This window comes from Rhinatrema bivittatum, chromosome 2 (assembly GCF_901001135.1).
Source record: "Rhinatrema bivittatum chromosome 2, aRhiBiv1.1, whole genome shotgun sequence".
NCBI lineage: Eukaryota > Metazoa > Chordata > Amphibia > Gymnophiona > Rhinatrematidae > Rhinatrema > Rhinatrema bivittatum.
This window is the reverse complement of record NC_042616.1, coordinates 253,659,455-253,677,443: the sequence shown is the minus strand read 5'-3', so window position 1 is coordinate 253,677,443 and position 17,989 is coordinate 253,659,455. Positions and strand designations below refer to the sequence as shown.

Sequence of the window (17,989 nt, the reverse complement as noted above, 5' to 3'; positions counted from 1 at the left end):
TCATAGTTGTTGTGAAACATTTATTCTGCTTATTAGTATAGTTATACAGTTATTTCTGCTTGGCTAATTCTGTTTTCCTAATAGGAGGTGTATTGGTGTTTAGGACCCGATTTAATATTTGTAGTGTTGCCTTTTCATAGGTAGGGTTGTTACTGTTTGAGTGCATTCCATAATACAGGTGTAACTGTGTGCGGATTAGTTTATGTGCATTACTGCAGATCCTGGGAGTATGTTAGGTCAGTTCTGTGTATGTGACAGAGGTGAGGTATTTTACTGTATCAATCTTATTTGTTGTATTTTCTCAAGAGGACATGCATTAGTGATAAACTGCTGTCTTTTCATAAGTAGGGCTATTGAGCCTGGTAGTTGGAGATTGTGTTGCTGTTACTGAGATGACACTAGAACCAGAATATATATTTTTGTAAGGTGAGTTGTCCGGGGAATATCGTAATTCTGCTTTACATCCATAATTGTGGGTCAGGGGGGATCCTATGGATGCAAACTGTACTTTTACATTTACTCCTATGATGGTCATGTGTTCAGTGTGTCACGCATGTGAGAACCATCTGTCAGGTGTGTCCCGACAGAAGAAAGGTTGAGAACCACTGGTTTAGGCCATGCAGCTAAAGGCCAATGCTGCAGGCTTATCTCTTCTTGCCTGCAAGGGCCAGCACCCAACACTCTTCTGGTCTTTATAGGCCAACCTGCCACTGCTACTTTCTCGCTTACAGCTGACACCAACCCTATTCCTTCCTTTCTTCTGGCCCACACAGGCTTCCAAAGTCATTGCTGCAGCTTTTTCATCTCTGCATCTAATTCTGGGAGGCAAATGCAGAATTTTGCACAGGAGGGGAATTCTGTGCAAATTCTGTGCAACTGCGCAATGCAGAATTTCCCCAGGAGTACATTGATCTCAGTACTAGTGTGACAAAGATACTGTACATAAATAATTAAAATAAAGATTATTTACATGCTTGTTGACAATCAGTTATGAATAGCTCAAGATAAAATATCATGAATAAGGACTCATGATCTGCAAGGCCAAGAAAAAATATGAACATGTATCTAGTTACCTAAAGATGTAATGTTTTAAATGATAGGAAAATGGTAGGACATACTTGAGAAGGCTGCATAAGATGATATACTATGTGTGATCTGAAAAATATAATTAACAGAGCTTAGCCTATACACTGTAACATGCTACGGACAAACTGCATGATTTTGTTTGTCAGGAGTAATGAACCCAATAATACTATTTAATTAGCATTGACTTGAAACGTTTTCATTAGTGCTTGATGTAGTGTCTTTTATTTTGCTGGTAGATGTTGGAGAAACATGCAATTTGCATTTAATGTGAGCATTTATTTTATAATTCAGCTCCTGTTTAATTATGTGTTAGTATAAATAAAGAAATATTATCTTCATTCATGCCTATTCATTGAGATGGAAATAATGTGTGTGTTTATAGGGTGCTGTGATAACGCCAACCATGGACCATACTATGTCAATGCAGCCAGCAAGTATGATGGGCCCTCTGACACAACAGATGAATCACCTTTCCTTAGGCACAACAGGAACGGTAAGTGAACATCTATAAAGATGAGCTTTTGCTCTTGTAAAAGTATTGAGTTAATTTCAAAGGTCTCAAGGGTTTGACTCTAATCCTTACACTTCAGTCAAGTCACTCTAACGTTATTGGATTTCTCTTAGAGTGTCAGTAGAGAATGCACTCTTATTAGTTCACAGAATTTTCCTAATCATATTCTCAAATTTGCTTTAAAAAAAATGAAAAAGAAAATTACAAAAAGCCAATTCAGGGAGAGTTGCTCCTATTCTGTGTTTATAGCAAAAAAAAAAAAAAAAAAATCCTTGTTCAGTGTGGGGTAAATTTTTAAAGCTACGCATGCACATCCACGTGCACGCGGCTCCCGGCACGCGCACATAGACGCGCTGATTTTATAACATGCGATACCCATGCGCACATAATTTTGTATCGGCACATGCATGCGCACACGGGTACCCACTCACACGCACAGGGGGGACATTTTTGGGGCCTTTGCCTAGTTCCCTCCCAGTCCGCTCCTTTATTGGAACTTCCCTACCTATCCTTCCTCCCTTTTCCCCTCTCCTCCCGGACCCCTAAACCCACCCTAACTATCCTATTTGGTTTTTTTTGTTTGTTTCAGAACTTACCCGCTTGACGGAGCAGGAGTATGGCTGCATAAGACTAATATAATTAACAGAGCTTAGCCTATACACTGTAGCATGTTATGGATAAACTGGGCGATATGCGCATGGCCGGGCCATTTTGAAAATGTGCTCGGCCTGGCCAGCACGTATTTCCCGGGATTTCCGTGCACTGGGTTTTAAAAATTCAGCCCTGTGTGTATGTGTGGCGTAATGAGATTTCTGTAGGGCTAGAGTTTAAAGCAATGGTTTTCAATATTTTGTCCATGGCATCCAGTGGAAGAAAACGTTTTTTTCAGGACCCAGTAGAAGAATAAAAACTTCTCCCCTTTCCTCCTCTGGACCTTCTTAAATCCCCATTGCTCATTTCCCCCCCCCCCTCCCACTGCCCCACCAGCATACCTGCTCACTTTGCTCACTTAAAGATGAATTTTAAAAGCTGGACGTGTGCCAAAATCATGAAATGAGCTTGCATCTGGCACTTTCACATGTCCACCCGATTTTATAAGGCGGGCAGATGGGCACATAAGTGCTGGTGCGCAAATATCTCAAATTGGCTGAAAAAGGAGCATGGTATGGGTAGGGAGTGGGTGTTCCAGGCCAGGGCCAAGAGATGTGCATGCAAGTACCTATACACCTAGGCACACACCCAGGTACAGTGCTGTGTGACTTTACTTTTGCTATGAAGGAAGCGAACGTTTAAAAAAAAAAAAAAGAAAAGGTTACAGGCATATGTGAGGGCTTTGAGGGCATCTGGATTAACTGGGGGAAGTGCAGACCATAGAACTGGGGGACAGGTTGGAGGACCTAGCTGTAGATTGCTCAAACTGGTGGACAAACGGGTGAAACTGGTCCTCGGCTGGACGCACGTCTCTTGTAGGATAAGAGACAATTGTATCTCTGTAAGCCAAGTTATGCTGCTGTGTGCTTAAAAGCTTAAAATTAGGCACAAAGACATGTGCTCCTAGGCTGTTTTATAACATGCATGCATATGTGCGCACATATTATAAAATTGCCAAGTCTCTGGGTACACACTGACGCACACGCGCATATGTGTGCCCGTGCACCTATTTGAAAGTTATCGTCCCTGCTAGCAATAATTATTATGGGTTTGACGGTTTCTTGGTTTTATTGTAAATGTTACTACCCTTAGCATAATGCTTGGGGGTAACCAGCACGTAGTGGCAGTTACTACCATAAGAATCTTGCTGGGCAGACTGGCTGGATTATTTGGTCTTTTTCTGCTGTCATTAATATGTTAATATGTTCTCCCACGCCACCTGCTCAATTTCAGTACTCCTTTCCCCCAGCTTCCACTGCTCACTGTCACCTCCCCCCTATTTATTCTAGCTAGCCCTCTCCCCAAGCCACCACTGATTACTCGCACTACCTCCCTCCTTCCCAGGCCCCCATAATTCACCATCTCCAATGCTCCTGCTCTTGTCACCTCAGTTACTTTGAGCCACATAGTACCTGTATTTTTGGGCTTCTTGGTTCTCAGTGCGAGAACATCGCTGAGAATTATGGGTACTGCATGGTTCTCAAGAAGTTTGAGCCACACAGTACTCATTTCTCAACACTGATGATTTCAGAACTGTACTTCAAAGACTTATCTTCTCCACCTTCGACTATTGTAACTCCCTTCTAATAGGTATACCCTTCTCATCCCTCAAACCACTACAAATACTTCAAAACTCTACTGCTAGAGTCCTAACTGGAACAAAAAGAAATGACCATATTACGCCCATCTTGTCCTCTCTTCACTGGCTCCCTATCACTGCACGAATTGCTTACAAATCCATGATTATCATCCATAAAGTCCTTAACAATGATCATCAAGGACTTAAAACCCTTAACATAACTCTTCAAAACTCCTCAAGAAACCTTCGATCCAGCAATTCAAACCTCTTATCAATCCCCACTGTCAAAGATGCTCATCAAACAACAACAAGAGAGAGAGCCTTCTCCATCGCCTCCCCTAATCTTTGGAACACTCTACCTGAAGACCTAAGATCGCAACACAATATAAAAACCTTCAAAAAAGACCTTAAAATGTTACTGTTTCGTAAATTCTTCATGGATCCACAATCATCTACACAGAGCAACTCTCAAATGAACTCATAGCCTTAATTCTCAACCTAACTAACCTTCCTCCACATTCAATCTTATATCTGCAGAGACTTACTTGGTTATGTTTATTATTGTAATTACAACATGTTATGATATCTCAAAGCCCATTTGTTAAAATTTATTCACTTTGTAAACCGTTATGATGGCTTCCCGAATAACGGTATATAAAACTCTTCAAATAAATAAATAAATATATTCTCAGCAATGTTCTCATGGTGAAAGCTCAGAATCTCAAGAATACAGGCACCACGTGGCTCAAAATGACCAAGTTACGCAGAGCTAGAACATCAGGAAGGAACAGGGCTGCAAACCAATCAATTGCATGCCAGAACTGGATTGTGACCCCAAGTTTGAAAACCCCAAGTTTCAAGTAATGTAGTTATATCCTCCTGAAAAAAAATCCTCTAAACTGTATTTCATTCAACCAGTAATACATTTGATCACTTAGGGGTCTAAAGGGTTTTTTCCCTTTTGTCTCTGTAGGAAAACTGCTAAGTACATAGAGCTCTTACTGAATCTGTAAGGTTGATATTCAAAAACCATTTAGACAGATAACTGAAAAGTTATCCATCTGTTGGTTAAACCAGCATATTAAGAAACTTATCTGGCTAAATTCTAGCTGGATAAGCTGGGGGCGTTCTGGGGATGGGTGGGAGGTGTTTCAGGGAGGAGTGGAGTTAACCAGCTAACTCTGATATTTGGGGTTAGCCGGTTAACTTACACGGCTAACTTTTGTTGTGCCGCTGACCTGTCCTAAAGTTAGCCGGATAAACATCTCCGGCCCCCTGCATGTTTCTCCCAGCATATCTGCTTCATTATCCTCCTACTTTTCTGTCTCATCACTGTCTTTTTTTCACACTTCATTTTTACTCTGCTTCCCCAATCCTCATCTCTGTTTACCTTCCATTCCCTGATCATCCCTCCCTTTCTGCTCATCATAGAGAAGCTGGGCCAGAGTTGATTTTTAAACTGTCATCCTGTTATATGCATGCAGTTGCAATGCTGCTGTTTAGGCAATCAGAATACTTGTACAGGTTCCCATTATTCATTGAGAAAAGTTAGGACTGGCTTAAATTGTTTATAGTGTTGATTTGGAAGTATTGGTAATTTTGCCAACATTCCTTACTCTCTTCTATATCATTTTCATCTCCTATGTCATCTCAACCTTCTATGTTTTCTACTCTTTTTTTTTTTTTTTGAGAAGACTCAACTTCTTCCACAGCTGGACAACTAGCCCCTTTAGAACTCTGCCCAAATTCCAATCAGTGCCATTTATGATAGAGAAAATCCAAAACCAAGGTACCATATATGTTCTCTTAGGGCCACCATGGATTGTTTGCTGATTAGCCTCCACCCTCCCCCTCCTACAGACCCAGCCCTCAGAGCATCACCTTCACTTTAGGGACACAGACCATGGCTCCCTTTCTAACCTGGTAAGCATGCTTACTGAATCCCACCCATGAAGTCGCTATTGTGCAATGTTGGGATTACCTCTACCTGGGGGGGAGGAGGGCTTATAAACATGGCCTCTGCAGCATCCCCAGCCCCTACTTCCCCAAAGAGAAGAATCCAGTGAAATTAAATCTGAGAATCTAATCCAGGATTCCCACAAGCCAATGTGCAATTCTGCAACTGGGCCATCAGGTTGGCCTCACTAAATATAAATAAAATCTGTGCTCCCAAGAATACTGACGAGAACCACAGAGTAAAAGCATTTTGATTTATAAAAGGTTTCATAAGCCGGAGGCACTAGTAACAAAGTACTTCTGTATATTTCTTTAGACCAGCTTGCATTTTTACTTTCTGTAAGCAATTGTTTTTTTGAGAAAGAACTCTTAGGAAATGTATCAAAATTATCTCTATGTAAAAATAAAGAGATACAAATAATGTGACAGGTTTGTTCATTTTTAAATATAAATATGATGTATTGTAAAACAAATGTAGGTTGTACATAATTTAAAGAATTGCCTTTTTCACACAGATAGTTACTTGTTCAGATTATTTCTTTAAAATATTCTCAAAACAGAAATATGTGTTTGAAAAATCTACACCAAAGTACAGTAATAAAATTATGTTTAGTTATTGTAGTAAGATTAATATGTACACATCAGATAAACCATGTGCTGGCAGGGCAGCCATCGCAATGAAGTTATTCTTGGAGTAATTTATACACTCCAATGAAATTTAAAGCATTAATATCTTAAAGATCAATGTTTTAAAACATGTTTTACTAATATATTTCAGGAAGCATCAAAGTTCTACAGGTATATCAGTATCACTAAAATAAAAAATTTTGAATCTTTTTGAATACAGTACATTATTTAATGATTATTCAATGAATGTATAAAGAGAACAATATTTCAATTTGTGTAAAAAAAATGTTAGGGCAAATCTCTGGAGAGAAAGAGAGAGAACCTATCAATAAAGCCCTTGTAGTAGCTATGTATATCTCTATAGGAGGCCCACCTAGTAACTCGAGGTGAGGTTTAGGTAGTAGTGTAGGGGTTAGGGGCCACTTTTACATGCAGAGTGAGATGTACAAATAGAACAGTACACTCTTGTGAAGATTTGATGTTCTTCGAAGTGAGGAAACTCACACAAAGATGAGATTTGTACAATGTTCTCTCAACCTAGCATGATGGACTGACTCACATCATGCTAGGTTGAGAAAACATTGTACAAATCTCATCTTTGTGTGAGTTTCCTCACTCCAAAGGACATCAAATCTTCACAAGAGTGCACTGTTCTGTTTGTACGTCTCACTCTGCATGTAAAAGTGGCCCCTAACCCCTACACTACTACCTAAACCTCACCTCGAATTACTAGGTGGGCCTCCTATAGTAGCATAAATAGCTGCTTACTATGGTGCTATTCCCAGAGGCTCTTTCTCTCTCCCACCCTCCCCTCCTCAGGCCCTTCCCTAACCTAAAAATGCCCAAAATGGAATTCATGAAAAAATTGTAAATTGCTATGGGCATGTCATACAGTTTAACACAATTGAAAAAGGTGTAGTTATTTTCAGCATTAAAACTACGATATCATGCGTTATAGCTTTGTGATGCCTGCCCACTTTTCCAGAAATCCCACCCCAACTCCTCCCCAATCCCTTCCCCTTTAAAGATTTGCATCACACCATGCACTATGGTGCATTAAGGTGTTTTTCACATGCCAAAATGCCATAACGCTATTTGATAAATGAGCCAGATATACGACTATGTTAACTGGATAACTCAACCCCTCCCCAGAATGCCCCTTTTTCATCTGGCTAAATTATAGCCAGATAAATAGCTGAATATGCCAGATTTTCCCTTTAGACAAATAACTTTTCAGTTTTCCATCTAAATGGCTTTTGAATATTGACTTCCCAATATATAGGCTCCTTAATAAACTATTGCCAACTTACTTGAGTAAACTATTATTTCTGTATTTATTAGTAACAGTAATTTGGATTTAAGAAGCATAGTTCAAACAAGATCCAAAATTAAGTTTACATTTTAATAATTCAGAATGCAACATATGTCTTTGCACAGGAGGGGTGGATGAGCTGAAAGCATATTTCTTTGTATACTATCTGCATACAAATCTTCAAACAGGAAATGGGAAAAAAAGGACATAGCTGATATTGCCAAATGGATGACCTGAATCACTATGAGATATAGGACATTTTTTTTCACTATTTTCCCATAGACAGAATGACAGAAAAGTCTTAGTGAATCAAATCCATGGTGACTTATTCAAGGTCATACAATGCTGCAGACTGCCAAGACTGTGTGAATGCCAAGGTCACATAGAGAGGCAAAGGAAGAAAAGGATTATATTTTATAGTTTTTCTAATTCATAGTCCAGTGCTGTAAACATTTTTTCTCAACTTCTCTAGCCAGTTATCAATATGATATCCATCCAGCTCATGCATGCCTTTGGCATTAGTAAATCACTTTTTTTTTTTTTTAAATGACATATCTAGTGGTTTGTCAGAGGGAAAAGCTGAATGTAAAATGTATGAATTACACTGAAGCTAAAAGATATGGTATAAGTGCTGTTCCTTTCCTAACCTAATTCAAAGGTATCACCCACTCTGGGTAAAAGTGTGGTGGTCAGAAAAGGTCTGCCAGGGCTGCATTCACCAACCTGCCCATCTGGCTTTGTTTCAAGTTTACTAAATGAAAATGTTCTCTGTTGGGTACCGGAGCAAAATCTATAATTTCATTTTAAGGTTGTAAAAGTGTTCAAGCTTCACTGTAATGCTTTGTGATGCTATCAGAAGATTTAAGGCTAGTGTGCCTGTGCCCCATGTCCAGCAGACTGTTTCAATCTCTGCAAATTCTGGTTGTGTGTTACATAGTTATCGCTTCCTCTTCTTAAATGATATTATTTTGAAATACACTATTATTAAATTGAATCTTCATTGGACAATGTGTATGATGAATGCAATAACATTGCTTCTGCATACTTTATTTACATGTTCTACTTTGGTGCTTAAATGCAGCCACATCTACAGCTATATTATTTGGTTAATAAAAAAAAAAAACCCCCAAAAAAAATAACTTGATTATCTTTAGAGCTTCTTAACTTGAGTTCAAACCAAAAAACCACTGATAAAATGCCGCTGCGAGTCAAGAAAGAGACACAGGAGCGATGGCTGGATGATATCATGGGAGCTGGAGAATGGGGGAACTGAAGCTCCATCAGCACAAGAAAAAGAAAAGTGGTTGCCATGGGAGCAGCGGGCCAGCAGGGAGCCCAAGCCCTGCCTGCCAAAGGAGGGAGGGGGCCGGAGGTGTGAGCAGGAAAGGGATGGAGAGGGGAAGGGAAAGAGAAGTGTATACCCACCCCAGCCACATAACCCCTGCCTCCCCCTACCTCAACACCTTCCAGCCATACATATTTCCCCCCCCCCCCCAGTCACACACACCCCAGCTATACACCCCCCCCATACAGCTTGCCACGCCATATCTCCCACACCCGTGCCACCCCCCTTAGCTATGAACCCCTGCCACCCTCACCCTTTCCCACATCTTTCTCAGCCACATGCACACAGCGTGCAAGACAGCATGTAAAACTTAGATAACTTGATTTAAACTTTATCAAATTAAATCTACCTAAAAATGCACCTAAAATGTAAAATTTGTGACATGGAAACACCAACAAAAACACTTAAAGGGCGGATTTTAAACTGTCAGGGCACGTAAAATCCGGCCCTTACGCGCCTGGCCGGGCCTTGCGCGTGCCGGGCGAATTTTCCAAGAGGCCCGGCCACGCTCGTAAGGGCCGGTATGCGCGCGAGTGCCGAGCTTCTGGAAAAGGGCAGGTTGGGGGGGGGGGGGGGACAGCGCTATCGATGGTTGTCCCGAAGGCTCCCGCACCGGCCGACTGCCAGCATGCACAACTTACTTCAGCTCAAGTAAGCTGTCAAACAAAGGAAAAAAAAAAGAAAAAATGTAGGGTTTAGGAGGCGGGGAGGAGAGGGGGAAGAGGGAGGGAGAATGGGTAGGGAGCTGGGGACAGCCTGAATGCGTCGCCGCATGGAAATCACAACCCCCCCCCGCCCCCTTTTGCGTGTGCCGCCCGCACATACCCATGCAGATTATAAAATCCAGCGCACAATCGCGCGCGGCCTATGGGTTTTCCTCCGGGTGCGCGCCAGCACGCGCATGGTAGAAAATCAACACGTACATGTGCGCGCATGCCGGGAAGCACGCCCACATGGACGCGGTGCACACATGTGGAACATCTGCTTCTTATTTTGGTACCCACCAAATGTACCTGCTTTCTTGAAAAACAAACCCGTACATTTGCCATTTGTAAACCCCTAGGATCAGAAATCAATAAATAAGAATTCCTAATTATATTGAAGCCCAGAACACAGTTAAACATCAAACATGTATTAATAGAGAGATTACTGGCTCGCCATTATACTAAGATGGGGTTCTCAGTATGTATGTATATGTTTTAACAGGAGAGGAAATGGGATCAGGTATTGTATTCCTTTATAACCCAGAAGAGAGAATCTATAACTCAGCAGAAGGGAAGCAGAGAATTAAATGACTGGTTTCTTGCTATGGTGGTAGTGGCATTCAAGAAGTCTGTCTAGTACATTTCTTCTTTGAAATGTCTTTAGAAACTAAAGTTCAGAGGGACCCTGTCAATAATTAAACCACATGTTAAGCCCGCAGTATTAGCTAGATTTCTCAGAATACAAATGTGCCTGGGTCCTCTCTATCCTTGCTCCCGTTTAGGTTTTATTTATAAGTTTATGCTATTTTCTTTTGCTCTAAAGTATTTTATTTCTTTTTGTTTTACACTTGCTTGGCATCACATCTATCTTTTTTTTATTATTATTCAATGTCAGATCTGCTCTTCAGCTATCTGTAATATATTCCTGCTTTACCTTGCATGAGATGATGATATAAATCGCTGAGCAATGCCATGATTTACTTTTTCTTTATAGTGGGAATAGCTAAGTAGGAAGAGCTTTTGTAAACCTTAAACATTATCACATCCTCAGGAACAAAATGCAAATCAGAATTTATAATTGGGAATATAATAACTTTATTAATTTTAGCTGCTAACAGGCATTTCGGAATTATTTTTTCGGTAGTGCTGCTCTTTTAGACTTTCTGATTAGAAGTATGATTATGGTTTGAATCTTTTTTTTTTTTTTTTTTTTTATATTATTGCTTTTCACAACCAGACCTCAGGAGCTGTCATATTAGCTTTTCATATACTGATCTACCAGTTTATCACTTTTTCCCTTTTATCTTTACCTGTTCTGCACGTGCAGTGAATTCCATGGTTTTGTAAATAAAAAAGTTGCTTAGATTTCTTCAGTCTGCAGATTTTATTCTCCATGCTCATGCACACAGGTACCTAGAAGAATTGGGTTTGTATGTATCCTTTTGTGTGCTTAATACTTTTCTAAAGATTTTTGTAAATGTTTAATAACAAAATTCTGAGCATACGAAAGCATCAGATTTTAAACGGACCTCATAGTGAATGATGTCTGTGTGTACCTTTTCCTTTTACCAAGGATTTTCAAAGCAAACTTATGTGCAGATGTTTACTTTAAAATTGGGGGATTGGGGGTAACTGGCCAAGTATACACAGAGATTCACACGTGTGAAGTTACACCTCCTCTTGTGACCCTACACTTACAAGCATACATTTTAAAATCGAAAAGTACGCACCTGAGTGCTGACTCCGCCTTAACTCTGCCCCCGGTCCGGAACAACTGTGCTCGGTTTGAATTAAAGCACTTGCTAAACTGGGTTATATGTGTACTTTTATGAATTTGTAACAGCCATTTATGAGCATAAAACGTAACTTTATGTGCATGAAAATTTTTCAAAATACCCCGCCCCCCCCCCCCCCCCCCAATACAGTGGATAAATTCTGCATTAGTTTTGAATGGTCATTATGGAGAATTGCAATATATGGGGCTCTTGGTCACTGCCTGATCACTAGGACCAATGAGGTCCCTTTGCAATAAACCTCTGGGAGCAAATTAAAGTCATTTAGCATGCACTAAAATAGTGAGCTACGCAAGATGTCCTTAATATTTATTTATTTAAAAATCTTTTATTTCCATTTATATCAAAATTATGTGCTAAATGGATTACATCATTAATATAAAAACAATAATTTAGAACAAATAAAACAAAATAAAAAGTCTTTGACAATAGAAAGCATACATTATTATTGTATGGCAAGTACAACATCATAAATCATAATATTTCAAACGCCTGCTAAAAGGTTCAGCATTAAACAACTTCCTAAACTGTTTCAGGTCATCAATCAAGTGCAAATCAGGTGGCAAAGCATTCCACTGTATCAAACTGGAAACAGGAAAAGATCTTTGATGGATTTCATGTAGACGTACCGTTTTGATCGTAGGCATAATTAACAAATTTTGATTCGTAGACCTTAATTTTCACTTGGGAATATAGAACTGTAAAAGATTTGATAAATAACTTGGTGCATCCAATTTCAAGCATTTATATACCAAAATAATGATCTTGAACTCGATTGGTAACCAATGATGTTCTTTTAAGAAAGGATGAATATGTTCATGACAATGACAACCAACTATTAAACGAACTGCAGAATTCTGTAAAACCTGAGATGCTCGTGTTGCGATCCCTCCTGCGGCCGGAGCCACAGGAGGTCTCTTACCTCCTCTGCGTGCCGGCCCGAGCCCTCCGATACCGCTGCTCCTTGTTTCATGCGGTCAGTAGTCCGCCCACTGCTGCCCCTGCAAGGCGGTCCTTACTGCTGTGCTTCCCACGGCAGGCATCGCTGGCCGGGCCATCTTCACAGCTTGAGAACCGCCGACGCCGCCATCTCATTCCATGGCCTGGAGGCCACATCCCTGGACTTGCCTGTGCAAGGAAGCCACCTCCAGTCCTTCCTTCAGCGGCAGGGGAGTCGCCTCACTTGTTGGGGCCTGTTTCCTCAGTCCAGCCCTGCTCCATCTTCTCTCCTCACAGCGGCAGCTGTCCAGGGTCCTGTCCCTTCGTTCCTAAGGGGCGGGCCCGTGGCTTCTTCACAGATTTAAAGGGTCAGCCAGGTGTGGTCCTCCTAGACTCCTCCCAGGGAGTTGCCTTCTTCTAGCCCTTTAAAAGGGCTTCTCTGCCAGTCAGTCCTTGCTTCGGCAAGGGGCTAGTCCTCCCAAGGACTCCTCGTCTCCAGCTCTTGCTGGCATCCTTGATCTTCACCCATGGTTCCAGTCCTGATGTTCCGTTCAAGTCCTGATGTTCCATTCTAGTCTTGATGTCTCATCTAGGTCCTTGATGTCTCATCTAGGCCCTGATGATCCAGGTCCTGATCAACCCGTGCCTGTGGAGATTCCTTGTTTTTAATCCAAATTCCAAGTTCCACATTTTATTTGCTCCTGAATCCAGTCCTGAATCTGGAGGATCCGAATGGTTGCTTCACTCCTGTGCTATGAGACCTCCAGAGCCTGTCCTGCTCCTCACGTAGTCTGTGACCAGCCATCGGGCTGAGTAGGTTGTGTGGAGGACAGCGAGGTCCACGACCAGCCTCCAGGCTGTGTAGGGCACCTGAGGGTCTTGCTCATCCCCTCTGTGTCTATGCCCAAGTCTTCAAGGACTTTCCTCGTCTACGTCTACTCCAAGTCTTCAAGGACTTTCCTCATCTGGTTCAGCTCATATCTAAAAAAAAAAAAAGGTTCTTTCAAGTTCAGATCAACAACACACTATCAGACAAATTCAATCTTGAAACAGGTGTACCACAGGAATCAGCCTTGTCCGCAACCCTTTTTAACATATACATCCTTCCATTATGCCATTTACTAGCAGGATTAGGAATCATACATTACATCTATGCAGATGATATTCAATTAATTCTACCAATCAACGACACAATAGAAAAAACATTAAACCTAGCTAACATGTACCTAGACATCATAAAACAACTATTAAACCAAATGGAACTAGTGATCAATATTGAAAAAATGGAATTTCTACACTTAGAAAGAAAAAATATTGAAATCATTCAAACCCAATTATACTCAAAAACAACCAGAAAATAGAACTAGCGGAAAAAGTAAGGAACCTTGGAATAATAATGGACCCCGAATCTAAAACGACACATATCACTAAAAGTAAAAGAAGGCTATGCTAAACTCATGATCCTCAGAAAACTTAAACCATTACTAACTCCTGCAGATTTCAGAACAGTGCATCAGGCACTAGTTTTCACCAGTACCGATCACTGTAATGCACTTTTTCTAGGACTCCTAAATACAACAATAAGACCACTTCAAATTCTACAAAACACAGCAGCAAGAATACTAACTGGAAAAAAGAAGAAGAGATCATATAACTGAAACTCTGGCCGAACTTCACTGGCTACCCATAGAACAAAGAATAAAATACAAAGCACTATGCACCATACATGAACTAATACTTGATGAAAAAGCGGACTGGCTAAACACTGCACTACGGGTACACATACCACACAGGAACCTTCGTTCAGCAAACAAAGCTCTCTTAACCATTCCCTCAGTCAAGACAGCGAGACTAACTCAGGTAAGAGAAAGGGCATTGTCTGTAGCAGGACCCACACTCTGGAACACAATGCCTTTGGAGATCAGATTACAGAGAGGCCCCAAAACATTCAAGAGCAGTCTAAAGACATGGCTTTTTAAACAAGCCTTTTATAAAGAGAATGGAGAATAGAAAATACACTGGAATAAACAGAAGAGCACCGGCACACAGAACTATTCTCCTAAATGTGCATTACAATATTTTAACAAATTGAGTACACAATGAATGTAATAATATAACACAGTAAATGTGATTTTTTTTGACCTGTAAAATTACCTTCTGGGTACACCTGGCCAGAACCTACATCACTAAACATTTGTACGTATTTTTATGATTTAATGTAACCGAAACTTAATGGCACATGTTAGAATGTACTATAGTACACTTACTGCAAACTTACTTATATGCCTACATGTAAACCGTTTCGATGGCATATAACTTAGCGACGGTATAGAAAAGACTTTAAATAAAATAAATAAATACTCCAAGTCTTCAAGGACTTTCCTCGTCTATGTCTGCTCCAAGTCTTCACATCTGCTCCAAGTCTTCACGTCTGTTCCTGACTCCCAGACTTGGACTTTTCTCACCACAAGGGCACACACTCTCCTGTCCCATGCTGGAGACTCCCAATTGCACTCTGTTCCATCGTCAGCTCAACAGAATTTCCAAAGCCTTGAGCATCCCGAGCTCGAGGCCTATGCAAGTTCCAACAGCTCACAATCGGCATCTGGAAAGAGCAAAGAACAATGAATTACAGTAATCTAACATACTGACCACAAAGGCATGAACAATTGTTCTAAAATCGACCTGATTCAAGACAAACTTTAAATGCCTTAGGAGTCATAATTTATAATAACCAGTTTTCAAAATATTTTGAAAATGTTGACGAAATGAAGACGGTTATCAAAGATAACCACCAGATTCAAAGTGACTCCTTGAAAAGAACAATAACATTCAAACAATTTCAAAAGAAGTCAGATTATGAGAATCCAAGAAATCGGTTTGCTTTGAAAAACAGATCAGTTCAGTCTCTTGTAATTTAATATCAGGTGGTTACTTACCATCCAATTACTTAATCGACTGAATACATGTTTAAACTGGTCCTGAAAAAATGTTTAGTTTGTTATATACTAAATTAGCATGTATATGCATGTAAATGATGGGACATCATATTTATTTATTTATTTATTTACAAGCTGTGGTACTCGGAATGGTCAAGGACTTGGATACAGCCAGAGGAATCACACTCAGACTCTGCTGTAATTTCAATAGCTTTATTTACAGTGCCACACAAACACAAAATTAGAATGGTAAACTCAATGCAAACACTTAAGACTTTTCTAGTATCAGCAACTCAAAGTAACTAGGCACATCCCAGAAACTGCCCACCTTCCCAGTATCACTTAGGCACTTCCCAGAAGTCTGTCTACCCTCTCCAAGAAAGGGGTCTGGAGCTCCCACTCTGACAGGATATGGAGCTCCTGATCCAGATCCATGGGGCCCATCCTTTTCTCACTGACTCAACAGCTTACCCTCCCATATACTGGGCATGCCTCCAAGCACCTCCCGTCCGGCAGGGGTCCTGCCCATAGACATTCTTCTTCTAGGGAATTTAAAGGGGACCAGGCTCTGGTTCTGCACATGCTTATAAGGGGCTACTAGGGGTGCTGCCTCACATACCCTCTCTCCTCAGCTTAGGGCCATCTTTACTCACCCTGCGATCCACTCAGTGTAGTACTCTTCACTATTCAACTGTTTCATGTGGTTTGTCTGTCCAAAAATCATTGCTAGTGCTGGTTTTTGGGGTGTGCGAACCATGAGGCGTCACATGGCACAGTGCTCAAAGGTAAACACCACAAAAGGTGTGGAGAAAATGTAAAACACCAAATATTATAAAAAATAATGAGTGTGTTAAAATTAATTTTATGGTCTGATGATTCATATAGTGACCAAAAACATGTGATTGTGATCTCAAAAATTTAATTACTGACTATTGAGGGCAAATCAAAACAAAATCAACAATATGTATTAATCTCCTCTGTCCCTCACACGGGACTGTGTTATGCCGAAGCTTCATCAGGAGGAACAAATTACATTGAAGTTATTTATACATAGGATGTAAGGTAATATTGCTTTAAGAAGCTGAAAGAATATAACCATTTACAAATGGAGCCTTGAAACAATGTCTGATCGAAAATGCAATAATTTTCAATAGTGTGTTATACAGCACAGCTTGATACAAAGCTCAAAGGGCCACATTTTCCCTCTTTTCTGTACCCTTCGTTTGGTATCTGCAAGCAGGAGCCTTAGGAGACATCAGTCTGAAGGAGGAAGGAGGCATCTGTCTATGGTGGTTGGTGATGGAACAGCCTGCATGGAGCTGGAGGAAGAGGAGAAGAGAGAAGGAGAGAAAGAAGAGGATGCTGCTGGGCAGGAAAGGGGAGAGAGAGGGGGGATGCTGGGTACTGTGAGTAGGGGGAAAGAGAACAGGGTAAAGAGGATACTAGTGCTGGGCAGAGAGTGAGAGAAGTGTGGGTGGGGGTGGGGAAAAAGATGGGTATATTATGCCAGAGCCACTGCTGATGACAAAGGAGGTAGTGCTGTGCCAGCACTACTGCAGCAGGGCAGCCAGGTGGGGTGGGGGGGGAGGGAGCGTTTTGAGGGGAGTGTAATTTCAGTTTTCAACAGGGTGTCAATTAGCCTAGAGCCAGTCCTGATCATTCCAGGCATTCTGAGTCTTTACCCAGGCATTAAAGTGTTACAGCTTCTTACAACTAATCCTTGAGTTTACCACTTTTGAAAAGAGATTTTTTTGGATCATAGTGTGGTTAATTTTAGTTTCCATTGTTGAGGTAAAAAAAAAAAAAAAAGCTCTGTTTTTTGTGCAGTCTGATCTCAGTGAAATAATTAGTTTTTAGTTCTCAAAATTAACAGAGTCAGAGCCAGTGGTTATTACGTTCAATAAAGCTGACCATGGAGACCAATTCAATAAGGCCTTTTCTCATTCTATATGTGTGGGGAAAGAACTTGATAAATCAGGCCACGCATGTCTCCCAAAGTCAGCTACAGGTACACAACAGTTTGGTTTTTTTTAATCTAGCAGCTTTCTACTTTACCCTAATTTGAATCAGTCCCAACTGGAGCTATAATGCCAAGGGCCTTCATTCATAGTTACCATATTTTTCATCCCTTTTCTACCTTCCATCTACCCTAATGATGTAGCAATAGTCTTCTTACTGAGAAGCACTGACCACTGTTCTCTCAAGAAGCTGGCAGAAGAGAACAAGCTAGATGGTTGGTGTCACTAGGTTGTTCTCCCTCCCGAGTGCTGTGACTGCTGCCTCTGCAGCATCCACAGCTCTCTACTGGCCTATGAAGGAGGAGTCGGGTCTCCTCCCATTTCTCAGGTGGGAGATATTTTATTTCTCTCTGTGTATCTATAACTGTATATCTAACTATCTCTCCTTAAGTATCATTTCAGAGGTCTTATGGTGGCATTTTGGTAGCTTTCCACTGGATTGCTTTTTCTCTGTATCATTATAGAGTGATGAACTATAGAATTACCCATAATATTCCAGATGAGGTCTCACCAAAATTCGAACAGAGGC

At 40.8% G+C, this 17,989-nt stretch overlaps 1 protein-coding gene across 1 annotated transcript in view; it reads left to right on the top strand.

The window, feature by feature from the left end:
- Positions 1-17,989, top strand: part of RBMS3 (RNA binding motif single stranded interacting protein 3) — a 1,783,971-nt gene that overhangs the window by 1,532,012 nt on the left and 233,970 nt on the right. Inside the window, exon 11 of the mRNA XM_029589419.1 lies at positions 1,469-1,579. Within this exon, the coding sequence (XP_029445279.1) occupies positions 1,469-1,579 (111 nt within the window). The remainder of the gene's footprint in view (positions 1-1,468; positions 1,580-17,989) is intronic.